At 39.4% G+C, this 9876-nt stretch overlaps 2 protein-coding genes across 5 annotated transcripts in view; one reads left to right on the top strand and one right to left on the bottom strand.

Annotated features, from left to right (window-relative positions):
• Positions 1-9876, bottom strand: part of LOC126408849 (alanine aminotransferase 2-like) — a 21201-nt gene that overhangs the window by 5641 nt on the left and 5684 nt on the right. For 2 of the 3 annotated variants that reach the window (XM_050074579.1, XM_050074582.1), the window contains exons 2-4: positions 1746-1835; positions 1567-1656; positions 1348-1456 (exon numbers count right to left, since the gene is read on the bottom strand). In XM_050074579.1, coding sequence (XP_049930536.1) covers positions 1348-1456; positions 1567-1656; positions 1746-1835 — 289 coding nt within the window. Of the gene's footprint in view, positions 1-1347; positions 1457-1566; positions 1657-1745; positions 1836-9148; positions 9287-9876 lie in introns of those variants that run through there. The other variant, XM_050074581.1, reaches the window with a different exon arrangement.
• sharpin (SHANK-associated RH domain interacting protein) overlaps positions 4434-9876 on the top strand; it is a 10422-nt gene continuing 4979 nt past the window's right edge. For both annotated transcript variants that reach the window (XM_050074584.1, XM_050074583.1), the window contains exons 1-2: positions 4434-4870; positions 9151-9325. In XM_050074584.1, the coding sequence (XP_049930541.1) occupies positions 4607-4870; positions 9151-9325 (439 nt within the window). In that variant the 5' untranslated portion in view covers positions 4434-4606. The remainder of the gene's footprint in view (positions 4871-9150; positions 9326-9876) is intronic.

Below are 9876 nucleotides of genomic sequence, written 5' to 3'. Positions count from 1 at the left end.
TGTGAGGACTCTAAAACTTCACCTGAGCCTCCCTCGGCATATGGGTGAGTAGATAATGGCTGAATTTTCATTTTTGGGTGCACTATCCCTTTAAAATGTATGATGATTGTCTTGCTGACCACAATGTGTAAGTATCATAAACTTTTGTTTGCCACTGTGACGGCCACAGGCCTTGGGCTCTGTGTGTTTTCCTGAATACCTGCTTCTGCTTTCCTGTTTCAGAGCCTCCTTGATTACCTGCACCTCCCACCTCGTTTTGGGATTGGCTTCACCTGCTTGGGGCTTTTTAAAAGCTGTGTGATTCCAGCATAATCCTCCCTCCTTAGTTTGTTTGGGTTGGGCCAATTTCCCAGTGGCTTTTTGTTGAGAGAACCAGGGCAAAAAAACTTCATCCCTGCAGCACTATTAAATATATGCATGACAGATGCATTAGAGCTGAGGTGTCAAACTCATTTTAGCTCGTGGGCCACATACAGTCCATTTTGATCACAGGTGAGCCAGACCAGTAAAACCGCTGCATAATATCCTATAAATGACAAACACCTCCGAATTGTCCCCTTTTGTTTAATTTAAAGAAGTACATTTTAAAAATGCTCATCGATTTACAATACACATAACAAACTGCATGCATTGTCTTCTTTCAAAGTACACCTCCATTTTCACGGGAATTTTACGGTTTACATACAGTTGCTTTCAAAATAAAAGCACTATGTCAGTACAACACTGCCAATTGACGTGTTTTTTTTCCTCCAATCACAACTAATGCATGTGGTTAGGTTTAGGCAACAAAAACACGTGATTAGGTTTAGGAAGAAAACAACAGGATTTGGCTTTAGAATCTTACGGGACACAAACACCACTCTGCATGGAAAGTCAGCGTTTGCTGGACCCATCCTCCACCCCTCCCGCCCGTCCACCTCGGACTTTCACCGCCTTAACTTTTGTTTGTGTCCTGTTTTTCACAGATGATCTTTCTCGTGTACTTCTGTCAGAATATAGTGACCGTTTCAGCAAATATGACACAAAGCAAAAATGACCAACTGTGGCTTTAATTTGCTTTTAAGATTTGTTGTTTTTAAGATTTATTTGTGGTGCTCAATAAATTGAAATATCTCACTAAACTTGGCTGAAGACTCTGAGTCTTGTTTTTGCTGTGAGCATAACAGACAAAAATTCAATTCACCAGTATTCTGTTGGACTAGTTACAGAAATCTTGGAGACAAATATCTCAAAACCTGGGCAAATAAAATTAAAACCATCTGCTTGGCAAGACACAGGTAGAAGTGAGTGGAAAAGTAAAAAATATTTTGTATTTTGAGTGAGCGGACTCTTGACCACAGTCCTTACCTACACTCCCTCCATCACATCCCTTAAGCAGCCACTGAGCTCTCTGTCTGACGTCCACTGGCAGTTTGCCGCTGTTTATAAGCTCAGGGTAAAGACAAGCTGCAAGAACCTGTAAAATATGAAGACACACATGAGAGAAAGATTTTAAGCATCAACAAGACAACTTGCATATTTGCTTTTAATACTGCTTACAGATGAGTCATCTCAAGATTTGATTACCTGTCTGACAAATGACAGAGGCTTCACACCTGCCCTGTGTGGGTCGCCCAATGAGACATCTATCATTTCTTTGTATGGCTTTCTCACTTTCTGTGGACAGATTAATTCAAAGCAACACAGTTTGGCAACAGAGTCCAGAATCCATACTGCAAATATGTCAATAAATTCTTTTCCTTTACCTGCCTGAGCTCTTCCCTGAGCTGGCTTGCTTGTCTGACCAGAGCTCCATACGCCAGCTGCTTTATGTTCTTCACACTTGGACTGATTTCCTGCAGGATAGAAAACATTTCTGTAATTCCCTGTCACTTCTGTATCAAAGCAGCGGCTGTGTTGAACTGAACTGTGCCTCTTGCTGCAAGTTAAGTTAGTGCATGCAGATATTTTTTTTTTAGTTAAAGGTAAATTTGGAAAAATATGTGGCAAGTAGTGCCCTATTAACAGACAGGTCTAACCCTGCAATATAGCGGGCCCTAAAACACCAAGTGAGAAATCATTTTCCTCTGTGCTATATATTAACTTTCAGTCCTGACTGCGTGAAACTAGAAATACCCGCTGTGCCTTTGTGACATCAGGCTCAGCTGTTGCAACGCACGGCTTTCAGGTGTTCACAAAAAGTCTGGAAATAAATTACAGCTCATACATAACTGGCACGAGGCAAAAAGCTTACATCACTTTCTCGTTTAAAATCCCTACACTGTTCGTATAAGGTTCATTTAAGGATCCTTTAGTTGATACTCTGCCTAAATATCTTTAGTAGCCTACTTATGTTACTGTACCATAAAACAAAGAACTACACAGCAGTAATACGGTGTGGTATATTAGCAATTGAAGTTTTTCAGAGTGATCTGCAGGGAGGGGCCTTTTATTTCGTTGACCCAGATTTATATTTCAACATAGTGGTTGGACCTGGCCAACACCTACACTGCCACCATGTTCCAAGCAAGATCAAGGACCCGATCCTGAATTATTACAACAATTTAAGGCTGAGGGTCACGTCTGGGTCAGAAACAGACTGGCATCAGTTTGGCAAAGGAATAATAACAGGCTGCACCATCTCAGCTGAAAATTCCTAAACGCATCACAGCAACATCACTCCGGCCAGACATGATGATTACCTGAGGTGACAAAACAACTAATGATGCTGGAGCTTACACTGCCCTGGGAAGAGTGCATTGAGGTAGCCAATGAGCGGAAACACACAAATTACGAAGGACTAGGAGATGTGTCAGGACAGAGCCTGGAAGACGCACTATGAACCCACTGAGGTGAGCAGTAGTGACCTTGCAGGACGCTCATTGTGCACAGTCTTCAATAGATTGGGCATCACAGGTGCGGCAAAGAAGAAGGACATCCAATCCACGAGTGAAGCCGTAGAGAAAGCTACCAGGTGGCTTCGGATTAAGAGGTCTGAACTGTGGGAAGTTGCTGCTGAAATGCAACCCTGGCTGGGTTGCTTAGGTGAGGGTGTCTGATGACCCGAGACACCTGTTGACCCCAGAGCACATCACTGACGATGCGTCCAAGTGCATCCAAAAGATATATCTTGCATACTGATGACTTAAGTAAACAAAAAAAAATCTTATATGTGAAAAGTTGCTTTTGTGTGTGCCAAGAAAACAGGCCTATCTCTGTATCAGGCTTTTATTTTCAACCTTAACAATATTAATTTCTAGGTCATATGGAGGATCCAGAGAAGGGTTTCTTTTTTAAGAGAAACATAAGTTTGGTAGGGGATACATTTTAAACTTTTTTTTTGTTTTGTTTTTGTTTGGGTTTTTTTTTATTGGTTGATTGATTGATTGATTGATTGATTGATTGATACTTTCCAGTAAGGAGACATTCTGTTTGTGAAGTCATTGTAAAAGCAACAAATCTGTTTTAAGGGTGGTGGGCTTCTAGTAACAGTTTATTGGAAGGTGGTCATTAGTGTTTTATTTTAATTACTGCCGAAGGATAATTTTAATGACTCATAGATGTTTATATTTTATATATATATATATATATATATATATATATATATACATATATTAAATTTTATAATTTTATATCAAAATTATAACCTCTCATTGTAGTTGGACAAATTCTCATAGAAACAAAAGAAAAAGAAATTGTCTTTACAATAACTACTGCTGTACATCCCTCCCATCCCACACCACGATCCCAGCATCTCAAATAACAAAAACATGCAAAAAGAAAAAACAAAATAATAATAAGATAGATATGACAGTAATAAAAAAATAATTCATACATACATTCTTACACACATACATAGGATTACTACGATAGATAATAAAGAGGAGTAAAGTAAATGAAATAACTAATTTGCTTTAAAAAAAACGCCAGGCGATTCATAGGAAATAAAAGAAGGAGAAGGTTATATTTAATTTGTGTTTTATATTGCTGTTTGCTCACTGTAACGGGCAGCAGAAAACAATTCAGCCATTCTTTCTGTTCCCTTTACTGTTAAATAAATAAATAAATAAAATAGAAATATTTAAGGCAAGGGGAGGATCCAAAGAGGACCTTTTTTAAGAGAAAAATGTTTTTGAGAGGGGATTACCAATTAATATCTCACCTGTCTCATCATTTTACTGTTTTCTGTCAAATGTCCTTTATTTCTATGTAATATCGCTTCTTAAATGATGTAATTTTGGCCATTTATCTATAAAAAAAGAGAAAAATTATTACTATTATTATTTTTTATTATTATTATTTTTGTTATTATTATTTTCTGCCTTTTAAGTCCTTTTGTGAATTGCTATATTTCGGCCGGATGTTTCACGGCCAAGTTTCTCTACGGACATAAATAAAAGACGTACCGCTCCACTTCCTGTTTTGTTTTTCTTTCGCTCCGTGTCTGCTCGGGTCGGGTAGATAATGGAAGAATTTGCGGGTCGAGGAGACAACCACAGCCTGCCCGTGAAGACACTCGCTCTCTTCAGACACCGGTGGACCTTATAAACCCGACAGAAGCAGCGGGCAGCACCGACACCTGCCGCGGGGCTTCACACACCCTCACTCCGCCTCTGGTGTCCGCGACATGGCACTCAGCTCGGGCGGCTGGGCTCCTCCAGCCCCGGTCCCTGCCTCGTCCCAACAGGCAGCATGCGGCGGGCCTGCGCTGACGCCTTGCTGCAGTACTGTTTTAATGTCAGTCCGGGTTTCGGTGTGCCATTCCGGGATCCGGCCCCTGTGCCTCCCCGGAGCAGGCAGCGAGGCTCTGCGGCTGCAGCTCAGCATGGACCCGAGCCGGGCCGGAGAGTTCCGACTGGCGCTGCGAGATACGAGCGGAAACCGCAGTGTGGTGAGATTTCACGCATACACCTGAGTGTTTGGAGGGTGTGTTACCTGCTTAGATATGCTTGTGATGAACCACCTTACTGAATCACATTTATATTTTATACCAGCACAGGCCTTTACTCGCCATTTTATGGAGCACTACAATGCAGCTCCACAGATTCACATTTAGGGATAAAATCACACCAGATTCCATCGATTGCACACGCATACAAAACATACACTCCAAGACTTCACTCTAAGTGTTATAATAATCTGCTGTTTAATACAGAAATTGTTTTAATCACCAACTCTGTAATTGAGAGAGATTTCTAGTTTCACTTTCATTTTAGGTCTTCCCTTAACCACTACACACTCAGTTTGAGTAGAATAATAACATCACCAGGGGAAATCCTTCAGCCAACACAGTGGTGAACAGACTCTCGTGGTCTTATTGAAGACAGGTGGGAATTTTCTGCCAGGTTTCAGCCTTGTATTTGTCAGAAGTTGCATGACACGCTTATAACACACGAACCATGACACTTGACTCTCTGTGTCTTGTAAAGTCTGTATTCATCCCTTCAAATTATTCACCTGATAATTAAAGCATTCAGGTCAAGTGTTAAGAAGAGGGATATTTTGTTGCCAGAAACTGTCGTCATATTCTCTTTACCTGATAATAGTGAGGCTGTGAAAGCTGAGAAACTAATGATAGATCCTGAAAATCACATTTGCAGTGGTGAAGAGAGAGTGTCTATGAGATTTGGAGAATGTTTGCCGCCACCTCATCTTACACTAAGGTCACACTGGGCTATTTTACGTTTGTTTGAAGCAACAACAGTAAAGAGTTTGTATTAAACGCATTCATTTTGCAGTCTCAGCAGGATAAACTTCTTTACTATGGTCTGAAATAGCCGTCTCATTTTGTATCAGTCGACGCCAAGCTTGATAAGCAATACTGATGTTAGAACTCTGCTTAACCTAAGGCCGAAAAGTCTGTCAGCATCGAGCTGAGCCTGACAAGCTCAGTTTGACATGTCCTAATATGAGGATAAAATCTCTTGATTTAGCAAACTGCATTATTCCTCTGTAGCCCCCTTTGGCCCAACTTTACATTTTAAGTGAGTGGTAAAGATCTGAGAATAGCAGTGTTTCTCCCCATTTTTCTAAGACATCATCAGGGTCATTTTCTGAGACTTTACAAATCTTCTCCAAAGAGAGAAGAGATTATACAACTGTTGTCACAGGTTGAGTCGTAGCCTTGACAAGTAAACTAATCCTCATCTGTAAAACTGACGGAGTGCTCCTTTGAATAACCTAAAGATCAGTTGATTATTAAAATTGTCATATTTTCAGTGGTTTTCAAAAAGTTAAGATGTTCTCCTGGATATGACATCATAGTGTGCACGCAGATTTTATTGTCTGATTTTTAGCTTTTACAACCATACTGCAGTTTCTTACAATAAATTATTTGTGAGCACATGCTGTGCTTGTTGAACAACATCTTTATGAGGCAAATTTACTCTCAGTTGTTCAGCTGAAATGTTTAGTGTATTAGTCAACTGGCAAAAAATTAATCAGCAACTATTTTGACATTCGGCTTTAGTCATTTTTTTAAGCAGACATTTCAAGAGCTGTTCCGGCCGACATTTTTTTACTATCAGAGCTTTTACTGAGGTTTTTGAACAAAGCTTCAAACATCTGTCGACATCGTCATCCCGGAAAAAAAAATCAAAAATGCTTGAATAAATTTAAAGAAAGCGATTCATCTGATTAAATGAGTTAGTCTGTTTTATTATTATTATTATTATTATTATTATTAAATCAAATGAATAAATGTAACTTGGAGCTGTTAGATTGCTGCTATACTGTACTGTTAGCTGCATTTCTCCCTTTGTGTGCAACAAAGTGGAGAGCAAACAGTTTTGTGACTGCAGAGAAAATGTTGTTTGTGAAGGGCTAAACACCAACAGATATGAATTGAAGCAGAACATGTCAAAAGATAAAAGCATGTTGTGAATTTTGGGAATGATTATATCTCTATATCTATCTTCTGTCAATAAGTTTTGACTTTTGGACTTTACATTGCTCTGGAGTTACTGGAAATGTTTGCATCATACAAGTCAGAAACACGTGCAGCCACACTGGAATCTAATTCTATAGATAGTATATTACTAATAATATGAGTGTAGCCTTATCTTAATCTGCAGCTGTGCAGAAATGCTGGTATTTAACAGAATTAAGAGCTATGCAAAAACAAACTGATTACAAACAAATTGAATACGAATTTGATTGTCAGTGTTATGAATGAAGCTTCAAACCGTTCAAACATTAGCAGATAAAAGCTTCTCACATATGCAGATTCACTGTTATTCCTCGTCATACCTGATTGTTAACATTATATTTTGGGGTTTTGGGGTTTTGGTCGAATAAAACAAGTCATTTTAATACATCATCCTGGGCTTTGGGGAATTACAGCGGGCAGTTTATTCAGTCTTTACAATGTTAAAGCTGTAGTTGGTAACTTTTGTGAAAAATTTCTTTATTGTATTTGCTGAAACTGTCACTGTAATTACACAGCACCAAATGAGACAGATAATCTGTGAGAAAAATCATATCACTCTGCCTGCTTTACTCCTTGTTGCATGTTTAATAGCGTTACTGCATGTGAAGGAAAACAACCAATCAGATCAGCAGATGTTTAGCTATAAAATGAGAAAGTTGGTCCAGCTGATGGGCAGTGTTGGTACTTCAGTCGACTGTATCCAACATGGCGGCTGGGTCTTTGCCATTTTACAGCCAAACAGTACACTAAAATATGCTTCGAGAAATATACAATGCGGTAACAGAATCTTGATTCATATTTGATCAGCACCTAGTTTGACAGTTTGACCACCGCTCATCTTGACATGATTGACAGCTGCGTTGGAGACTCGTCAGCTCTGATTGGTTGTTGTCAGTGCGCCGGGGTGGATTTTAGCAAATGCCATTAGAGGCAGTAGGAAGAGGAGGAGGGGCATGATTGATTTTTATTTTCATTGAAGTACAAACAATAACTTTAATGTCAACTCTAGTTTTCTTTTGCGAATTTGATTCTGCAGGTTATGTATATTAAGGTAACAAACTACAGTGCTGCACTGCTGAGACACGTGTCAGTACAAGGACAAGTTCTTCTTCTCTTTCATGATTAGAGGTGGTTACTGTCAGTGGATGCATCAGTCGCAATTGTAGAAACACACATGCTTGATCATGAGTGGAGCTGACCTCACTTTGAACTCTGCTTGTCTCCCCACTCATCCAAACTTTACTCTTGAATCTGCCTTTTGTTTGGTCGAGTTCACTGTGCGCTGTTATCCTAAAAATCTGACAGGCTCGGTTTCAGCGTTTCATCTCGGTGGAATCTCAAGTCAGACAGATTTCCCCCCTGACAATTGAGGTGCCTCTTGATTTGCATACTTTTCCTTTGATCCCAGCTTCTTTTAGTTTGTCTGTCTGAGCTGGCAGACTGCTCGTACACAGTCATATCGGTATGAATACACTCTCTGGCAGGTGGAAAATCCCTCTCTGCTGCTTTTGTCCGCCCACAACAGACTTCAGTGCCCTAATGATGCTGCAGTGAATGTTAGAGGGCAGATTATGTGTAATCTCATTCGCTTTCTGCCATATTTCAGGGGATTATTTCCTTTCTCTTGTGGTAATACTCATGCGATGTTTACTGCAGTTTTAGCCCACATTTTATACTTTATTTTTTCCCACGTTCAGGATAAATTTAATGGTGGATAATTGAAGACAGGCCGTCAGGTCGTCAGCAGTGTTTACTTGCAAATGCCTGAGGCTGCTTTAATGCTGTAGAGCTAAAACGAACGAGCTGATTAATGGATTAGTCCATGAACAGGAAACTTAATCTGCAACTGTTTTGATTGTTGATGAATAGTTTAAGCCAAAGTTAAAAAAAAAACCACCAAATATTCGCTAGTTCCAATTTTCAAAATGTAAAGACTTGCTAGTAAATTGAATATATTTTGGATTTTGATAATCAACAATAAATTTGAAAACGTCACCTTGGGCTCTGAGACGTTTGTCATAGACTAAATGATATTTAATCCAGTAAAATAATTGGTTAACTAATCAGTTTTGAAAATAGCTGTCACTCAAAGTCTTTCTACGATGTCCACAGGACTAGAAGTCAAACAGTGAAGCTTTGATTAATTGATACAACATGTTCTTTCTCATTTTGTAAACATTATTTAAGTTCTTTAGCTATAAACTGCCATTTGAGATTTACTTATTTTTGTTTTTCACCCACAGTTCATTGCAGAGTTTGACCTGCGCTTGGTGCAGTACGAGGTCAAATCTCCCCGCTGCCACGAGATGCGTCTCGCTGCTCCGCCCCACGACTGCATCCGCTTCAACTTCCGCTGCGACCGCGAAGCCGAGGAGTGGGCCACGGTGGTGATGTCATCGCTAAGAGAGGCACATAGAGGTCAGTTTAACAACTATTTTGTTTAGTCCTCAATCTGCTGTGTCTGCAACCAACTGTGTTTTCTATTCAAAAGGATGGGACAGTAATGATGTTTAAACATTATTAAAATAAATAGTTTCTGTCACTGTCAAACACAAATATAAAAATTGTTCAAAAAACAGAGAAAAGATCTGTTAATAGATTAGATGTATTAATAATAAACAGCATTTTAGAGAAAAAACTGCACTTAAAGGTGACCTGTTGTGCTCATTTTCAGGTTCATCCTTGTATTTTGGGTTTCTACTAGAATATTCTTTAAGCGGAAATTTCGGTTTATTTCAACCTGTCTCCGATCATCCTAAATTTGTTTCAAGTGACTAGTGACATAAAAATAATAGTTAGCATGTTAGCCGTTAGCCTAGATACAGCCGGGGCGCATAGTAACACTAAACAAGCTTTTTTTTCACAAAGACCGCCTCATATCGTTAGGATAAATGTCAGAGAACATATAGAAAACGACATGTAAACGTGTTGTCTTACCTTACCGGTGTGCTGCCATGTTTGTTTACCAT

Source organism: Epinephelus moara, chromosome 21 (genome assembly GCF_006386435.1).
Source record: "Epinephelus moara isolate mb chromosome 21, YSFRI_EMoa_1.0, whole genome shotgun sequence".
NCBI classification, from domain to species: Eukaryota; Metazoa; Chordata; class Actinopteri; order Perciformes; family Serranidae; genus Epinephelus; species Epinephelus moara.
Note: the sequence above shows the minus strand (reverse complement) of the source record. Positions and strands in the feature narration are given on the sequence as shown.